Source organism: Netta rufina, assembly GCF_964035555.1.
Source record: "Netta rufina genome assembly, chromosome: 3".
In the NCBI taxonomy this organism is placed as follows: Eukaryota; Metazoa; Chordata; class Aves; order Anseriformes; family Anatidae; genus Netta; species Netta rufina.
Window position 1 is genome coordinate 73783192 of NC_140125.1, and position 19333 is coordinate 73802524.

The 19333-nt window shown below is 43.0% G+C and overlaps 1 protein-coding gene across 1 annotated transcript; it reads left to right on the top strand.

The window, feature by feature from the left end:
• The first annotated feature begins 1516 nt into the window (after positions 1-1516).
• Positions 1517-18264, top strand: AMD1 (adenosylmethionine decarboxylase 1). Its single transcript, XM_084284644.1, has 9 exons — positions 1517-1984; positions 10942-11028; positions 12511-12637; positions 13114-13216; positions 14031-14073; positions 14162-14306; positions 15269-15361; positions 15451-15606; positions 16109-18264. Exons 1-9 carry the CDS (start codon positions 1863-1865, stop codon positions 16247-16249), a joined length of 1017 nt encoding a protein of 338 aa, XP_084140770.1. The 5' UTR covers positions 1517-1862; the 3' UTR covers positions 16250-18264.
• Positions 18265-19333: the final 1069 nt, after the last annotated feature.

The following is a 19333-nucleotide window of genomic DNA, read 5'->3' on the forward strand; positions in this document are numbered from 1 at the left end:
TCCAACGATGACTCACAGAACATCTCTCTAATCCACAACAATCTCCTTCTGTCCTTCCTGAAACCTCAGCCTGTCCCTCAGACAATACTTTGTTCATGCCTACTTGTCAGTCAGGCTGAAAAAAGGGCTTTCACTGCTCTTTTCTCTCCTCCACCTGCTCGCTCTCTCTGTGTTTTTCAGCAGGCAAGCCTCTCATGAAGGAAGGCCTGCAACCTTCAGCAGTAATATAAATCACTCTTTAGGTGTTCGTGCCCACACTCTGGCTTCAGATATTCCACGTCGCCCTGCTGCTTTTCCATTACATCAAACAAAGTACTCGTCTTTGTTTCCAAATTCTTTCATGGCTTCGTCTTGCTCAGTGTTGAGCTCATTTCCCTCCTCTCATCAGCTGGTGATACTGGGACGTATTGTCACTTGTTAAACTTCCAAACCAGCGCTTCCCACCACTTCTTGGGTTATTCCCTCACATTGAGAAGCTTCCTAGAAATAAGAAAGTGTGTCTTTTTTGTTGTTGTTTAATATTGTCCTTTTCAGCAGTGTCTTAAAGGTAGTCTTATGGGTGATCGGTGTGCCTTGAAACCAGGAGACAACTGCCACAGCCGGTGGGCTAGGCACACTCAGACTAGCGTCTGGTGGCAGGGGGGGAAGAAATTGAAGCCCAAATTGGAAGAGTAAGAGAAAGTGGTAGGTGAATGGGGCACAGCGAGCCTTGGGGAAATGCTGGAGATGGCACATCCACGGGTGGGCCAAGTCATGGGGTCAAACTGCATGGCAATCGGGGGTCAGCAAGGCAAGGGCTCCAGCCAAGGTATGCCTGGTTGGAGCAATGTCACAGGGACCCCTCACAGCCATAAAGTGGGATCAGCCCGATGACTGAAAACTAGCCCTAAACTGACAGAAGATGGGATTTGGGATTAGCGTGATGGATGCAGAAACATGCATAGGGGGACGAGCATTAAAAATACAGGGGGTCTGGGGCCGGGCAGAGTTCACAGCCTCTCGGCTCTGGTTTTGTAGGCACTTTGAGGCGACACAGCCCTCATCACTCCTGGAGCAAGCGGTCCCCACGCGAAATTCCCCGCGGGTGCCCGAGCACAGCCTCTTTCCACCAGCAGCGGGAGCGCGGCTGGGACACGGACCCGCGCGGGGACCTGCTGCAGGTGAAAGCCGATCGTGACTTAAAAAAAGAAAAAAAAAACAACAACAACAAAAACCAACTATGGACCACGGTTAGCAGCGAGCGGGGAGCGTGAGGCGGCGGGGGGCGCGGGCAGCGCCTCACGGCCCGGCGCTGACAGCTCGCGGCGGGACCGCCCCGCGGGAGCCCCCCCGCGCCTGAGGAAATGGCAGCGGGGCCGGGTGGGGCCGGAGGAACCGGCATCGCCCTGACGGGCGTCCGCGCCAGCCAATGGGGAGCGGCGGAGGGCGGGCCGGAGAGGCGGCGGGCCAATCGGCGGCGCCGCCCCGCCGGGTATAAAAGCGCGGAGGGCGCGCACGGCCGTCGCTTACACAGTATGGCCGGCGACATTAGCTAGCGCTCGCTCACCGCTCTGCTCTGTAACAGGGGAACGCACGGACTGCAAGGAACCGCACCGCATCGCCCGCGCCCCGCTCGGACTGTAACCCACGCACGCCCACGCCGCGGTTTAAAAAAAAAATAATAATAATCATCCTTCTTTTTTTTTTTTTTTTTTTTTTTAAATTAATACTTTAAAAAAAAAAAAAGGAGAAAAAAAAAAATAACCCCCTCTCCTTCCCTCCCTCCCACCCTCCCTCCATCCCCGGCGCCCCCTCCGGAGGTGAGAGCCGCGGCGGGGCGCGCCGTTAATTTCTGTGGTTGTTGGTTGCCGCGCTGTCGCACCATGAAGGAGAGCGGTGCACACTTCTTCGAAGGGACCGAGAAGCTGCTGGAGGTGTGGTTCGCCCGGCAGCCGCAGGAGCCGCACCAGAGCAAGGGGTCCGGCGACCTCCGCACCATCCCCAGGTCCGGTAACGGCCGCCGGGAGCGCGCGCGGGGCGGTTATGGGGGGGGGGGGGGGGGGGGGAGTGGCGGGGGTGGGGTGGGGGGGGGGGGGAGTGGCGGTTGGGGGGGGAGCCGTTGTGACCCGTTGGTCGCCAACGGCCGCGCTCGCTGCCTCAGGGCTGCTGCTGCTGCCTCTCGTTTTCCCCCCTCGGTGACAGCGGGGGTCACCTTGGGCAGCTCCCCCCCCCCCCCCGGGGTCTTTCCCCTCCTTCCTCCTCCTCCTCCTCCCCTGAGGAAGGGCAGGCAGGAGGCCGCCATTCCGCGGCGCCACCGCGTGCGGCCCGGTGCGGTCCCTGCTGGCAACATGTGGCGCCGCCCGGTCCCCTTGTGCGTCCCCCCCTCGTCCCCTCCACACCCCGAGGAGCCCCCCAAACCCGGCGGTGTCAGGAGGGAGGGATTCCCCTCTCTCCCCCTTCCCCGTGGCCGGCAGTGGGGAGGGGGGGATGGCCCCCTCCTCCCCCCGGAGTGCGGCTGGAGCGGCGATTTACACGTGAGTTTCTTGGCGCGGCTCCCAGACCGCGCCGCCTGGCTTTTTTTTTTTGCCTTTTTTTTTTTTGCCTTTTCCCTCTTCTCCCCCACCCCCCCACCCCCTCATTGACAAGTTGAAGCCAATGAGAGCCGGGCGCCGCCGAGGGGTGGGCCCCCGCCTTGTCACCCAATGGGCATCTGAAGAATGTGCTGGCGCTTCTTTCGCTACCACCCAGCGAGGCAGGAAGAAAGGCCCCGGCTGCACACGTGTTCCCCAGCCGGGCCCCAGGGCAGCCCTCAGCCCCCGGCCCTGCTCACATTAGGCAGATGGGACCCGTTGGGAGGCCGTGCTCCTGTCAGTGGTTCGTTACCAGGCCGGCACCGGGAGGATCTGGTGTCCTCGGTGTGTCCAGATTTGCACGTGTATGTGGTCTCTGGTCAGGGAGCTTGGAGGAGATCTTGTGGTGCATCGAGTGGATGGGCTGCCATAGTAGTTTCTCCATTCAGAGGTGCATACTTAGGAAAAGACCAATTCCGCCTGCTTTGTATTGGTATTTCTCAGCATCTTCCCTGTGTATATGTATTGCTAGAGATAGCTATCCAGAGATGTGAGTCGCCAGTGAGCAGATAACCGTCTTAACTGAAATAATGCGTGTCCACCTTGTGTGTGTCTGTCACAAGCTCGCAGGTAGAAGCTTAATTTCTGCCACGACAAAAGCAATGCGTGATACATGTTTGGCTCTGACCTGTTGCTGTGCGCTGTTCTCACATAACTGACTTGCAAAGCTGTTCAGACCCCTTTGACTTAACGTTTGTAACATGGCAGTGATGAGATAGGTGGTTACTTGGCTACACAGTGGTGCAGCAGATACTATAAGGTTAGAATTTGTGTAGTTAATGTCCAGGCAATCCAGAAAGAGCAAATTCTCGCTGAAACATGCACTGCTGATCTGAAATATTGCGTAGGCACTTTGAGGTTCCTGTCACGTTTAATTTCTGTAAATGTGAGAGATTCCGAGGCTTGACTTTGCATTCCTGTGCTGGCATTGGAATATGCACATCTTCTAGTTTAGGGATGGCATTCTGCAAATGCTTTCCTCATTGCCGCATTCATACTTTCTGGGCTGCTTGTGTTCTGAGGCTCGCATTAAACCAACAAACTGAATTTTTAAAATTGCTTAATACAATTTAATGGAATTGTAAGGCAGGTACCTCAACAATTCCTTTACGAGGCTTAGATATGGCTGTAAAGTTTTAATAGGGCAGATACAAACTGTTAAGTGCTGAACACGTGGCCTTGAACACAGTTTCAGAGCTGGGAGCAAGCTTTGAAGGCGGTTGCGTTAATTGGGTCTTAATACAAGATGTTGAGTGAAGCTGTCTACCTTTTTGGGTAGGGGGTGCAACATGTTTGAAAACTGCTCTTAACCTGTGTGCAGGAGTAACGGTGATACTGTGTTGCTGGCATAAAAGGGAGTTTCATAAACATCCTCTTGTAGAAGAATGTTAAAAGGAAATTATTTTCACTACAGTTAATAGATGCAAATGAGGAAATCCTGAATAAGGTATACCCCACTATGCTAATTCCATAAAGGCAATTGAATAAGCTAGTTTGTTGAACAGAACTTGGAATCAAAGCTGAAACTGAGAACAATAGCTAAATTAGAGTCAAGTTGCAAACCAGTCAAGCTCGCCTTTTGTACGGTAATACCTGCTTAGTAGTGAAATGCTAGCCATTCATCTACTGAATGACTAAGCTGGTGTTCAAAGCCAAAAATTTCCATGTTGTGTGTGCTCGTTAGAGATCAGATAGTTTGAAGTCTTTGCTGGGTATTACCAGCTACTAAGGAAGAAAGTTCAAGCACTGGGTAACTAAGAAAATTTTTGCAACTTTCTCTTATGGGCAGGCGGGTGTTCAGAAGAATAATTTGGATAGAGGTGTTTCTGAAATTGTTTCAGAAATACACCTGTAATTTACTCTTCTAGTGCATTCAGTAAAAGTCCCAGCTAAAAACTCAAAGAAAATGAATTATGGGCTTGGCTTTGTTGAGATTTGGGGGCTTTTGGTTCGTTTGCTGATCAGTTCTGCAAAAATGTCTTGTGGTTGAAATAATGGCCAGCATCTGAAGATGCCTACCCCACTCATACTGAGAAGTGGAATGAAGTTAACGTTTTTGTGGTTTCAGAATCATTTGCTTTAACTTAGTGCCTGTTCTCACTATGCTATGTAAAGCACGCTTGTTAAAAATAGTCTCCAACTAAGGATGAGAATGAGGGCTTGCTGGAAACATGACGAACACGCTGTGAGTGGAGTTCTGTGATGACTGAGTAGCGCCTTCCCTCTCCCCAGAGTAAAGCAGTTTATGCCTTCAGATGATTGAGGAGCTCTGCATTTCCTCATCTCAAGGCGTACGGCCTTGATTGTACAGGCATTTGAAGCCGTAGGTTAATGATTCTGGTATTTGGGAGTCCATTTCTCAAGCATTCAAATCTGAAAGGTACTCTGAAATAATTTATGGACCTTTCATTTGTTTCCTTGCACGTATACATGTATTGTGTGGCCACGTGATAAGAACCTGGAAAAAGAACAATGCAGAAATGAGCAATAGGGAGTGACACTGATACCATGAGATTCTCAGCCAGTGCTAGATAAGAACTGCCAAGCAACCGTACAGTCAAGCATCAGAACCAAATTTGTACAACACCCTGCAGCCTGAGTCATCTCACTGCTGCTATGCCATAGTACCTCCCTCTTCCCCCAGCCCTGCAGACTGTAGTGGGACTCTGCGTGTTTCTCCGCGCAGTGGGGCAGCGGGAGGCTGGGAGTCTGTCCTGCTGTACTTGTGCTCTGCCGAGCTTCCCAGCGGTGCAGAACTGGGCGGCACCTGCGGAGGGCAGTGTGGGGAGGCGATCAGGGCTCTGTCACGGTTCTTTCTGAGCTCTCTTGCATGCAGTTGAAAGATAATGCGGAGAACTTTATCAAAGAACTCAGTCTTCCCCTCATCAAACTGATGTCCGTAGAAACTAGATTTTTGCAGACAAGTTCAAAATTGCAGATAACATAGCCTGTAACTCTCCAATGATAGATGCGAGCCCCTTTCCACTCAGTACTACTACTGATTGTGATACCGCTTGCAGAAAGTTAAGGCTTGCATCAAGGCTTTTTGACACTTTCCTAGCTTACCACTGAAACTTGAGAAGGACTTGGTTAGTCACTTCCTGTCAAAGATCTGGTCCCCCAGTAAGACTTCATAAAGTATCCTGTTAACACATGTGGCTACTTGTATATTAAAATGGCTTTCCTGATGGCTGTTCGTTCAGCCAGGAGAACAGGAGGATTTGAGGCAGACACTCGCTATCCGACAGCATGTTCCTTCTGGAAAAGGTTAGACTCACACTTGCCCTAAATGTTGCCCACAAGACTTCAGTGGAAGTTCTGAAGTGCCTGTTGGGGCTTAGGTGTCCTGACTCACTTTGTGTCAGGTGAGTTTTCTACTTTGATAGAGCAGGACTGCCCCTCAGATACCTGTGGATGTAATGGATGGAGTCCTATGATAGTAAAGGACCTGTGAGAGTAGCAGTTGGCAGCCTTTAAAGCAATAGGATTCTCTTTAGTAGTTGGCTCAGCATCTTGTAGGCAAAAAGTACGTGGTGGGGAGTGCTGCTCAGAATCACTTGTGCTGTGGATGTCATTTGCCATTCAGGTGCTTGCCTTTAATTCAAGATCACCTGTGTGCCCCTGGAGAGTTTCTTAGCCTTAAGATAAGGGAGATGCAGATGGTCTTTCTGTGCATCTGTGTGCAGAGCATATAGAGGGCGTGTAGGTTTTGTGCACTCCACAGATACTGCAGCAGTACAATTATCAAGTCACAAGTGCCTTGTGTCTAAACTCAGGGTGGATACGTGATTCAAGGTAATCTGTATTCAGCAGCAATTTATAAACTAAATTACTATTCTAATAGGAAATAATACATGTAATTCACATCAGTCAGTTTGCGGGGGGGGAAGGGGGGGGAATATCAGCTGCTAAGAGATGTCTTAAGAAGCTTGATTTGAATAGTTGGCCTGTGCTGCTTCTGCCTGTTTCACAATCCTCATCAGTAATGTTGCAGCTCCAGCACTGGTCTTTAGTCTGCTTCTGTGCTCCTCACCTATAGCTGTGTGCATAAGGGGGTTAGACAAGGCATTATACTTTTGACTGTTCTGGATCTTTAAACTGGTGGGAATTTGCTTCCCAAACTGTAGCCTGCCAATGAGGTAGCTAATGCATCTGTTGGCTCCTAAAAACACATAGCGAACAGGTGAGGGGATGAAAGGTGCTGCTCCTGCTCAATGCTTGGCTTTAAACAGGTCTGAACAATAAAGTACAAGACAAATCGGTTATTTGATTACTACTCAGTTGAGTTGTAATTGAGTTGTCTTACTTTTGAGTTTTTTTACAACTCAACTATTGAGTTGTCTTGCTTTCATTGGAAATTTTATAGACATTTTCCTTAGAATTCCTGCCTTGCTGCAGAACAGTGGTTGGTTTTTTTCCCCCAATGCTATCTGGGTTGCACTAGTGCAAGGTACTCTGACTGGATAGGGGGTGTATATATTTGTGGAGGCTGTTCCCTGTTTAGAGGAGCAAGTGCTTGGGATGGTTCTAGATGCATTAAATTGCTGGTATCCCCTTCCTACTTGGCCTGAAATGCTGTGAGCAAACACGATGGTTTAGAGCTTTACTGAGACGGACTGTTGACTATTCATTTAACTGTGTGTTAATGCATATACCCCCTAAAAGTAAAATGCCTCTGAGTTCTGATAGGATTTCCTTATGTGCCTGGGTGGCAGATTGAAAGGAAGTTATTTGCATTCTGGCAATGAGTCCACTGATAAGACACTGAGCTTTGCAACACAGGTGTAGGAGTAGATTGCTAAACTTGATATTTTTCCTTTTTAGTATATTTTGCTATTCAAGTGCAGACCAAGCAGCTGGCTATCATTTAAGCACAGACAGTTGTTCACACTTGAGCACATGTATTCTGCTTTCAGTTCATATTCTCTGGGCAGGTGTGACCATTTAAGAAGTACGTTGCTTGCCTACTGGAGAAGCTTGGGACTTCCAGTGGGTGTCAATTATGTTTGAAAAAGAGGATTTTACAGATAATGTCTGGTTACAGGAAATGTAGTCCTCAGTTCCCTTAAAGGGAGAATTTTGAGGAGCAGAAACCTGTAATGGCATCTTATCAGAAATGAGTCTTTTGCTGCTTTTTCAGTTGGAGGTTTTGCTTCACAGTTAAAAGTTAGCTAATTATGGAATAGGATGTAATGTTCTCAAGTGTTTCACAGTTACTAACTTTGAGGTTCTTTTGCTTGACAAAACATAATGGGATTAGCGATAATACACTTACTGGTAATATTGAAATGCTGTTTTAAGGTGGTGTACATCTCCAACCTGAAACACTGAAATAATTCTACAGATTAACCAGAAGGGAGGAATGCAAGAGGTAGAATTTTAGCAAACTTGGTCTATGTGGTACAAAGCAGTCCCAGATGTTCTTTAGCTCTGCTTTAAACAATGGGAAATGTCAAATACTAAGGTCATCTTGTTTAAAAAGATTATATTGACATCAAATCCAGCATGTTAGTGGCCTTTCCATAGTTGTTTCCTGTGCCTAACTTTAAAATGCATAAAGATACAGGCCAGTATCTCCACAAAACTCCTCAGTTTGGCCAAGTTTCATCCCAGCTGCTGCAACCTGGTATTATTTATATGTATGTTTCTGCATCAAGCTTGATATTCTGTGTATTTCTCAATATGAAGGCTTTTTCTTTCTCAATGCAACTCTTATCAGATCAAATCACAAACTTCATTTCCATAAATGAATGCATGGACATGTAGCGTATGCTTAGCTATGGTTTCTGTACTTGGAGCAGTGAAGAGTTGAGCAAAGCTTTAATATTCAAAGATCTTGTGCAACTGTGGTTTTCAGCAATAGAACCTAAATATCAATTACAGTTCTAACCTACATAAAGGAGGCGTGCTATGCCTTGGATTTAACATGCAGTATTGCAGCTGATCCCATCACTGTTGGGTTTCTTGAAAGCCAGAATTGTTATATATTACACTAATATGATTGAACCTTTGGTAAGCCATTTTCCTGAAATGTGCAGTGCTTTTGACCAGCTGAAAGAAGCCTGTTAAGGCAGAGAATTACGCTTTTGCAATGCCTGAGATAGTTACATATCATTAACGCTCAGATGAGTACAAAATCAGGTCTGTGGTAGTGTACCTGTAGGCTTACTGCAGCTCAGCATCAGGCAGGGTGAGGGAAATATACCTCAGCTTTCCCAAATGCTGGGTTAGATGCTGAGTGTTTCTTTAGTGGCAGATAGAATATCAACAAGAGTGCTGCTGAAATGTTTTCAATGGTTATTCCATGACAGCAAATACAGATAACACATCACCTAGTTCAGTTTACAAGAAGATTATAATAGGATGTTACAAGAAAGATACTGAAGCTAGCAAATACGTGCAGATATGCTGTAGTTTCTAGAGAAAACCAAATCCTAAAGTCCTCACCAAAATTGCCTGGTTTGTCTAGGATTTTTTTCAAGTTTAGCATCAACTATTTCAGTCTCTGCATTTGCCAGGTTGCTCAAAGATGAGCAGACTGTTGCATTTTCATAGACACTTGAGTATCAGAAATGGGCACAGCCCATAGCAGGAGTGTAGGATCTAATGAATGTGTGAGTGCATTAAAAACAAGCTGGTTAATTTGATCTGCAGATCTGAGTGGGCTGTACTTTCATGTCTCTCTAGTTGCTGAAAAGTGTTTCTTCAAGGTTCACTAACTAGAATGGTAGGGAGAAATTCACTTTGAGTATCTGGATGGTTAAAAATCAGTTTATAAACTGATCAGATGTGTGCTTAATCACAAGGGATTTTAAGATGCAGAGAATTCTTTTAAACTATCTGAAAGGAGGCTGTAGAGAGTCTGGAAGTTAAGTATGTTCTGGTTGACTCATATAATGATTTAGTCTAATACAGACTTTAAAAGGGAAAAAATTCTCAAGTGTTAGTAGCAAAGGTGCAGAGTTCAGTTGTAGGAAGCATTCTCAAGTGAGGGAGAACTGAGAGGCATTTTTGTTGGGGTGTTTAGAAAAGCAAAGTGCATCTGGATTACAACTGTGATAACATCTAATAGTTCAACTTTGCATTGAGGTTTCACTTCAATAAATCGATCTGTTTTCTAAGGGGAGAGATAGGTAGCTGCTGGAGGAATCCTGCTGAAAGAACTAACAGCGAGTGCATTGTTCTGAAGTACAGCTATGGAGCTTTCACAGTGCCAAAGGGTGAGAAGGTCTGACTCCTGAGGAAGGATTAGGCTGATGGTTATGTGAGCAGCTGAACCAATTTAGGAGCTTGCCTGGTGATCAGCAAACACCATTCTTCCTCCAGTTTCCTGGCTGTGAGGAGTCACCTACCTTCTGCCTGCTGGTAGAAGGGTGCTCAGTTCTCAGTTGGTTCAGCTCTGTAACCTGGTGGGTGGCTCAGTTTTATGCTGGGTTAGTCAGTTCCTTGGCTTGTGACAGGTCTGAGCACAAGAGCCAGCAGAAACCCACAGATGGGATAGGCTGTGGGAAGGGAGAGACAGGAGAAGTGGGAAGCTGACAGGCAGTCTTAAAATTTTCTGACTTCAGGAAGGTGTATCTGCTTCTGCCTGTTCTGTAGCAAACTTTAGTTCTGTGTTGGACTCTACTAATCTATGTAGACAAGGCTGAAATGGCACACATGGGTCTTGCAAGTCTGTCACTTCTCATGGGTGCTTGGGATTTTTCTGTCTCAATTTGAGCCTTTTGATTTTCAGTTTCTTAGAATTCCTTGTAGAATGAATGATAGTAAAGAATTGAAATGTTAAACATACCATGTTGAATCTACGCTGCTAGATTTCACTGTCTTCTAGAGGTAGAAGGAATTCTGTCATCCAGATTCCTCAAAGAGGAATTCAGATCACGGAGGCATACTTGTTCTTAGGGCTTATTTTCAGTTAAATTGCAAATTTGAAGCTGTACAAGTGTAATTTAATGTTAACTTGCTGTTGTATTGCATTAATAGCCACCAATGGCTTCTGAAACTGCAAGTATGTGGATATCCAATTTAAAGCATACATGACTATAATAGTGAATTTTATTTTCCTATGCATAAAATGTAGATCATGAGGCTTATCCTGACTTACCTCGTTAGAAGCTTGGCTTTGCTGTTTGACAGTTGCACTCATGCAGCGGAATTGGGTATTGCTGTATTGTGATACATACAGTTCCTATGTGAAGTCCTGAGTTGCTAGATCTGAGAGCGTGAGAGGTGTGGATGAGAGCTATAATCCTGTTTGAGCTATGCTTTTTTAATCAATGTTCCCAAAAGCTTCAGTTTAACCTGTTTGGGCTCTTCTGTAATTTCTTTACAGGATTGAGTGGGACAAACTTCTGGAGAATGTGCATTGTTTGATCATAAGTGTGACAAAAACTGACAAGCAGGAAGCTTATGTACTCAGGTAAGCCAATGGCGGCAGCTTATAGATTCCCAGAGGTAAAACACCTAAAGCTGTTGTATGGGATATGTTTGGCTAAGAATCCAGTCTTGGGTTGAGATCCTGCTGTTAACAGCTACAACTTGCAAGGGCCTCCTAATCATAGTACTGTCACGCTTCTGTAGCAGAAATGTTTTCATAGTAATTAGTGTTTGTACTTTTACTTTCCTTAACAGGATTAAGGACAGGTATTTCTACACCTGATTGTTAATTTTTTTCTTTTTGTCCTGGGATAAATAATTCTTCCCCAGTTAAGAGTCTTAAGTTACAGAATTACTTCAGCAAAACAGTACATATAAGTATTACTCTTAGATCAGCAAAAACTATCAATAAATTGGCTTTAAGGCCAGATAATACAATCAATGGAACAACTACTACAGCTGAGGTAAGGATATCTGTAAAAAAAAAATGTAGCTTTCCTGAAATCTTGGAATTCTGGTCTTGTGCTGTAGTTGGTCATACGGATACTACTTTTGCCATGTGTTTTTCATCTTGCGAAATATTTTCATGCTTTTTCTGCTTGAACTTTACAGACATTGATATTTTCTGCTTTACTTCGTATTACAAAAACTGAAGCTTTTGTACTCTGAAAGACTGCCTGGAGGGCAAGGTTGGGTTAACAGCAAGCCAGTCAAAAATTGTGCTGAAGTTTTGTTTCTGCAAACTTCATATTTAAAACAAAATTCTAAAGAAAAAAATGTAACAACTATCTTGGATAAAATATAACCTTTACTTTGCAATCTTAAACAGCATTCCAAACTGAGTTAAAGCTATTTAAACTAGACTTTTTCTACTGTCTGGTTTACTTGGTGAGAAAATATTTGCTATACGCTTAAGCATACTGGGTATAGCATCAGTGCTAATCTCTAATTCGGTGGGCCTGTAGATTTCTGTAAGTCACAGCTATGTGTGAACTTTATCTTATGCATAAGATATTCGATAGAGCTGTGGTTATACTCTGGGGTTTCCTGTTCCTGTGGACAGGTGCTGATTTACCACTTTCTAGTAGTTAGTTTTTCTTAGAAGATACAGCCAGGCATACTGAGTTCTGTCAAGGACTTCGCTTTCTCTGAGTTGACTTTCTCAAAGGCCTTATTTCAGCTGAGAAAGTCAGCTTCCAGCTCTGACCCTGTTCTGCAGCTGGGTTGTGGATTTCATGTGAAGTGTACCCACTTCACAGCACCTGTGTTTCTTGGGTAGATTGAATACAGATTTTTCTGCAGTGTGGTAACTGATAATGCTGCTAGAGCAGGTAGTTTTAGGAAATCATAACTCTCATGCTTGTGAAAATCTATTCACTTGATCCATTTCACATTCAGCATATGGTACGTAAGTACAATGTTCACTTGCAGTAGTGCATTTGGTTGGGATGAGAACCAAGATCTAACCATTTTCTCCTGGTTTGTTTTAATAGTGCTTAATACAATCTTCTTGCATCTTTTACAGTGAGAGTAGCATGTTTGTCTCCAAGAGACGTTTCATTTTGAAGACGTGTGGTACCACCCTCTTACTGCAAGCACTGGTTCCCCTGTTGGAGCTTGCTAGGGAGTACAGTGGGTTTGACTCAATTCAGGTGAGGTCCTAAAAATGCATCTCCCTTGGAATGTACAAAATGCTTTTTATTATTACAAATTCTGTTCAATATTCTGAAATTCTTGCCATTTGTGTATGGTTCCTGTAACAGGCTGTATATGACTGCTCTGCTAGGGGATTTAGCTCTCTATTTGCCTGTTAAAGGATGGCACACTATGAATGCTGCTGTGTTAAGATTACTTGAGACTGAAAGACTTCAATGATTTTAGCACTGGCAAACATGGGCATGGATTTCTGCTTGTGGAAAACAAATTTGGAAGTAAGCTGTCTCTTGTAGCTTACTGATCAAACTATGAATAACTATCTCTGAAATGGAAGCCTTAAATACAGGTAGCAGTGTTTTTGACAGTGAAAACAAATGTCCTGTGAAAGCTTATGTTAAATTCTCTAAATTGTTTGTAGATTTCTAGGTGGACAGATCTACTTAGTATCTAAAGTGCACCTTTACTTTTTCAGAGCTTCTTTTATTCACGTAAGAATTTCATGAAGCCTTCCCACCAGGAGTACCCACATAGGAATTTCCAGGAAGAAGTAGAATTTCTTAACGAAATTTTCCCAAGTAAGTTTATAAAACTTGAGCAAAGTTGCATAGCTTGGGTAAAGTGTTGATATGAAGTGATAAGCAGTACGATACAGAGACTTGTGAGGCCATTGATTTAGCAGACCTTGCACGAGGTTCAACTGCATAAAAATAGAAAGCTATACATAGCTCTTTGATGCTCGCTTGCCAAGATTGAACTTTAAGTCATACTAAAAAATCATACTATGCTTGATATCTAGCACCTTCTTTTAACAGAGATTATATTCAGACTTCTAAAGGGAGTATAGTGAATAAGCCTGCAGAATCCAGTTCATGCTGAACCTAAAAGCCTCATAACAAAGGCAGAGTAGTAATGTAAGGTAACTAGTGCACTGAAGAAAAATGTAAGCTTTGCTCTAAAGAATCACTGCACTAAAGATAGAATTCAAACATTTAATAAGATCTCAAGCCTACAAGAATAACCTTGAATATTAACTATTGGCAGAAAAGGTTTTTGAGGAAATGTGGAAACTGTAGTACTTTTGAAAACAGAAGCCCTAGCATTCTTGAGCATCTGTCTGTGCGTAGCTGAAGCTGTAGTCTGAATTGCTTGCTACTAATAGGCTCTGAATTGGGGTGCTCAGACAGCCTGAAGGAGCCTGTTCTTCTGGCTGTTGGCTTTATGTTCCTGAAGTTAAATGCCTGCTTAGTTGATACTGATGCTAGCTGTATCAGCAAACCTCTTAGTGTACTGTGAAAGACTTTAAACTTCCTTTATATATAAAACGAGGCAAATCTCTTACGTAAGGGATCAGCCATGGTAAGTTAACTGGACTCTTTTTGTCTTTTCTAGATGGAGCAGCTTATTGCATGGGACGTATGAATTCTGATTGCTGGTATGTATGACAAGACAAACTTTTGAGGGCTTAGAGTAAACCTGGTGCTGTTAATATTTATTACATGAGTGCTTTGTATCATATATAGGTACCTGTACACCCTGGATTTCCCAGAGAGTCGGATATCCAATCAGCCTGATCAGACACTGGAAATTCTGATGAGTGAGCTTGACCCAGTTGTTATGGACCAGTTCTACATGAAAGATGGTGTTACTGCAAATGATGTCACTCGTGTATGTTTGCTTGGAAGCTAAGTACTTTGGGGGTGGTGGATATTAGCTAACAGAATGCTTTTCTTGCATTTGATGTAAGCTTTCTTTTATGGTAGGAAAGGTCTTATAGAAAATGTCAGGTTAACATTTTGGGGTTTCTCTGTAGTTTTTCCAATGTCCTTGCTTTTCTGTATTGAAAGGAGCGATTTGCAGTGCTTTGAGTGACTGGAAGCTTACTCCCCTGGAAAATAAAGGAACAGGCATAAAGACGCAGTTGAGTAGCTTCCACTGAAGGATGGAGATGACAAGAAGAAAGATTTAGACTGAAGATAATGAATGGCAAAGGAGTCTAGCTGTCAAGATTAAATCATGGAGCTGCTTGTATGGTTCAGGATATAGTATGAGGAGGGTTAGGGCTTAAGCATAACTTGATGGTTTTGCCTCCTTTCTTCTGATTTTTTTTTTTCCAAAGAGTCAAGTCCTGTTACATGAGTTTCACTGATATGTATGTGGACTTCATCTGTTTTTTTCCCCTCTTAAGCCTTGATTCTTATTCCTGTATTTGCTACGGAGATTTGGCTGTGGCTCAAGTACTGTGTGGGGAATCAAGTGCTTGGGATTCAGAATATAAGGAAGTATGTCCACATTTAAGTAAATGGCCTTTCGTGGGTACTTGTTGATCAGGAGTGCCATTTTAGTTGCACAAGCACTTCTGTGCTACAATTCTAGGCTGCTCCCTCTTGGAGCTATGCAGCTTGGTTCTGTATGTGTCAATATATCTGATAACTTGCATGCAGCTCAGCAATTAACAGATAAGTGACAGGATGCAAAGCTTTATCTACAGATGGACCTCATTGCTATTGGAAGAATTCTGGTGTCATAGTTTCTAAATTGGTATTCATTCTGTTTGAGTTAAAAAAAAAAAAAAAAAAAGCTTAAGGATATGTGATAAATTGAGAGATAAATTTTAACTTCTCTTTCAGATGAGTGGAATTCGTGACCTGATACCAGGTTCTGTTATTGATGCTACAATGTTCAATCCTTGTGGGTATTCAATGAATGGGATGAAATCGGATGTAAGTTGTTTTTTTTCTTTTGTCAAGTAAAAGAATTTGTAAGTTTTAATTATTTAGTGGTGCTAACTTCCTTTTTTTATTTTCTTCAGGGAACTTACTGGACTATTCACATCACTCCAGAACCAGAGTTTTCTTACGTTAGTTTTGAAACAAACATAAGTCAGACTTCTTATGATGACCTGATTAGAAAAGTTGTGGAGGTTTTCAAGCCAGGAAAATTTGTGACAACCCTCTTTGTTAATCAGGTGAGTAGCCTTGCTTGCAGTAGCTTGTTAGCTCCTGAAATGCGTATAGAAATATGAAGTGCTAGAGATATTTTTACTGGGGTACTAGTAGTCTTCAAATTGCCACTGTTTGGACACTAATCTTTCCAGAAAGTAAAAGTACTCTTCAGTACTACTTTGGCATGCTCTAAATCCAGCATCCAGAAAACTTAAATTTTAAGATAAGGCAGTCCAAATTTAGTATTCTAGTGATGTCCTGTGAAGTCCTTGCACTTTTACTGAATTGGCTACTTCAGTTAGTTGTAGAAGTGCTGCTACCAATAGTAGCGCTACCAGCTACTGATTCGTAGACGAGCAGTACCCTATGTAAGGAGCAAAACCACTGCTTGGGATTGAAACTTCAGCAGCATTGCCATACAACAGTTGGAAGCATGTTAGGTGTCACGAACCACACATTAAATACATACTGTGTTAGCCTTAATGCTAGATTAAAACAAAATAAATGTCACTTCTTGTTTTCTAGAGCTCTAAATGTCGTACAGTATTTTCTTCCGCCCAGAAGATTGAAGGGTTTAAACGTCTTGATCACCAGATTGCTCAATTCAGTGATTACAACTTTGTTTTTACCAGTTTTACGAAGAATCGCCAGCAACAGCACAGTTGATTAAGAATGAAGAAAAAGCGCAAAAAGAGATCCCATAGAGAAGGTGGTGGTTGCTTTCTAGTTAATGATTCAGGGGGCCATGCTTTCCACTCCCACCACCTTGTAGTTGTGGAAAGCCCTAGGTGTAATCATAGTATAACCATTTTGAATTGTATGCATTATTATATCAAGGAGTTAGATATCTTGCATGAATGCTCTCTTCTGTGTTTAGGTACTCTATGCCACTCTTGCTGTGAAATTGAAGTGCATGTAGAAAAATCTTACTGTATGAAACTTAACAACACTTGTAAAAATGATTCAGGTAGAATTACACACAGTATAGTTTTTCTCCAGGTATCGCCAAAAATTCCCCACAGACAAGGCTTTCGTCCTCATTAGACTTCAGCCTCAACCTACTCACTGGGACAGTTCTTTGTTAAATCGTCACTGTTTTTTCATCTATGTTGTGACTTCAGTCTAAAACAATTTTTGACAAACTTGTATGATTTGTAATGAAACTGATTCCTAATACTTTCATGTTCGGAGAAAGTTCTTAAAAACAGTTACAAATTGTTTTGCTACTACAGGTGGTGGTTGATTTATTTTTAAATCAGACTGACTTTTCATGCTCTGATCAAGCTTATAGGAATCTGTTCAGCCAATCTGTTCAGCTGTACTGTAGCACCAGGCTAATGCATTGGTCTTTCACTTTTTAGAAACGTGGGTACAGGTACTAATGCAGGTTAAACTTCATCTTAGCTTAATGCTGATACTTATCTGTCCACATCTCCAAGCTGTCACATCGCTGCACAATGGCAGAATTTGAAGAAGGTCAAAGACTTCATGGGGGAGAGCTGAGTCAGGATCTGAGTGCTTTGGCATAGTTGTGTGACAGCTTTGCAAAGTGCAAGTTCACGTTGGCACCAGACGTTTTTCTTTCCTAATCACCAGTTGCGACTGACTAAGAAGCTGGTGCTCTTGAGCGCTGGCAGGTAGATCTAGCGAAGGAGTGGGATTTGCCAGGCTGGTGTATTGATTGGTTCAGATTTTCTCGGTAAAACTTCTGACCTACCATTTTTGACTGTAAAGAGTGCTTCTAAACTGCTCCAGTGTCACTTCATTTTGTTGTTCCGAGCAAAGCTAATGCCTCTATCTTGTGACAGTCCTGTGACATTGTTGTGCATGTGACTTACGTTGTATATGAGTGTTGTGACTTCATCTGTTTTTTCCTCCTAATTTCTAAGGTGGTTCCTCTTACTGTGACTTGAGGGCATTAAGTGAAGGCATAGAACAAGAACTGTCTGGCACACCTGGACAGAAGTGAAGTAGAATGCTATTCATAGACCATGAATAAGTGTGTAATTCAAAGTCACTTTAATGGGTATTGACTAAAACGCAGACCTTAAAGCTGGCAGACTTTCAGCTATGCAGTTTGCAAGTACTGGGATATTAACAGCTGCGAGACCAGCACATTATCTACAAAATTGAGTGTTGTTTTTTTCTCTTGTCCTTGCAATGTTTTGACTCTTTCTGGTTTGACACAATGGTTTTTTGTTCCTTCCGTATTTATAAATGAAGCACTTTTTCAGTGCTTCTAAACTAAAGTCTGCTTGGTTAGAAATCAAGTGGTTGGAACATTTTGAATTTTTTATTTTAAGCGTATTGTTGATGTTCTTTACCAATGTTATCAATTACATGCTGTAAATGGCACTAATGCTTTTTGGTGTTAATACTGAGGACCAATATTTCAGTGGTTTTTGTTCTTTAATGTTGTCCTGACTGATCTGACATTTGGCTTGAGGTCCTTCAAGTAGACTGAAGATCCCTTTTCAAGTAATACTGAAATACACATTTTATAAATAGAAGCATAAGCCTCGGCTATAAAAATGAAAGCTGTTGAACGGATTATTGAACTATCTGGGGTGATCAGGATGGGGGGAGTATGGTGTTTATAATTTCTGTGGTGTTAGACTTTGATCATTTAAAAATATCTGTACCACAACTTAATGCTTCAATAAAAGTTTGCTTAAATTGTTTGTAGTGATGATCCAGCAGTTTTGCCCCATGCACTCACATGCTTTTTGGTACCACTTGGTTTAATTCTGAAATAGGATTATGTTTTCCTTATCCTGAATTACTTGACTGAATTCACTTCTCCTTTGTAGGAGATGCATCTCAGCTGTTCATATTGGTAGTTTAAAGTGAGGTGACACATCAGAGGAAGCCAGATGAAAATGTTAAGCTGCTCTTGAGGCTAAAAATGTCTAAGTGAACACAGATTTGAGATCTGTCATAATCTAATCCGTATTTTTTTTCTTGGCATTAAATATTTAAAATACTCTTCTGAATTAAGCCAATTCCTGCTTCTGCTGGTCTTAGGTAACAAGCCTTGGCATGCGTTTATGGTACTTTAACCTTAGACTGACTGAGAGTTGAAGGTGAAGCTTGTCGCTTCAGATGAAGTAGGCATGTACCTCGGCTGGAGAATAAACCAGGCTGGAAGCTAGTGGTTAGGATTCTCATTGCTCATCAGATGCAAGAAACATTAAGGAAACTTCCACATTCCATGTAAATAGTCCTGCAGAAATAGCAGCATCAGTTTAACCCCACTTGTAGAGCTCTAGCAATGCTGATACCCACAGCAATCACCTAGGTGTTTAACTGAAGTAACCAGGTACTTAGCACTGTTGAAAATGCTTTAATTAAGGCACTTTAATTAAAATAAGACATTCTAGGTTACAGCATTGAGATGCTGTGTAAATTAGTCTCAGCTATGACAAATTAGCAGTAACTTAGCTCTGAAGAATGTTTTTTGGACTGATGTCTCCAACACTGAAGATCCATCTCCAGTAGTCAGTGTTTCTCTGGTTTTGGCTCACTTTGCCTGAGGTTCCCAGATTTCCTGTGAAATTACTCATCTTCACATTTTTCATCTCCAGTTGGTTCTTCAAAAGCACTTTCACAGCAACCTTTCTGTCTGTAAATGGTGCTGGTGTCTGACAACAGCGTGCAAATCTTTGTTGTTCTACTTACTGCAAAGGTGAAACTGAGAGACCAATAGAAGAAACAATTGGTTGCAAGGTCATGTTTCTTCTGCTGTTTTAC

Bases quoted from the DNA above. Each gene is read 5' to 3' on its own strand.
- AMD1 (XM_084284644.1), top strand. From the start codon at position 1,863: ATGAAGGAGAGCGGTGCACACTTCTTCGAAGGGACCGAGAAGCTGCTG. The intron at 1,985-10,941 runs GTCCGGTAACGG...ATTTCTTTACAG, and splicing joins GACCTCCGCACCATCCCCAG to GATTGAGTGGGACAAACTTC. The intron at 14,307-15,268 runs GTATGTTTGCTT...CTTCTCTTTCAG, and splicing joins CTGCAAATGATGTCACTCGT to ATGAGTGGAATTCGTGACCT.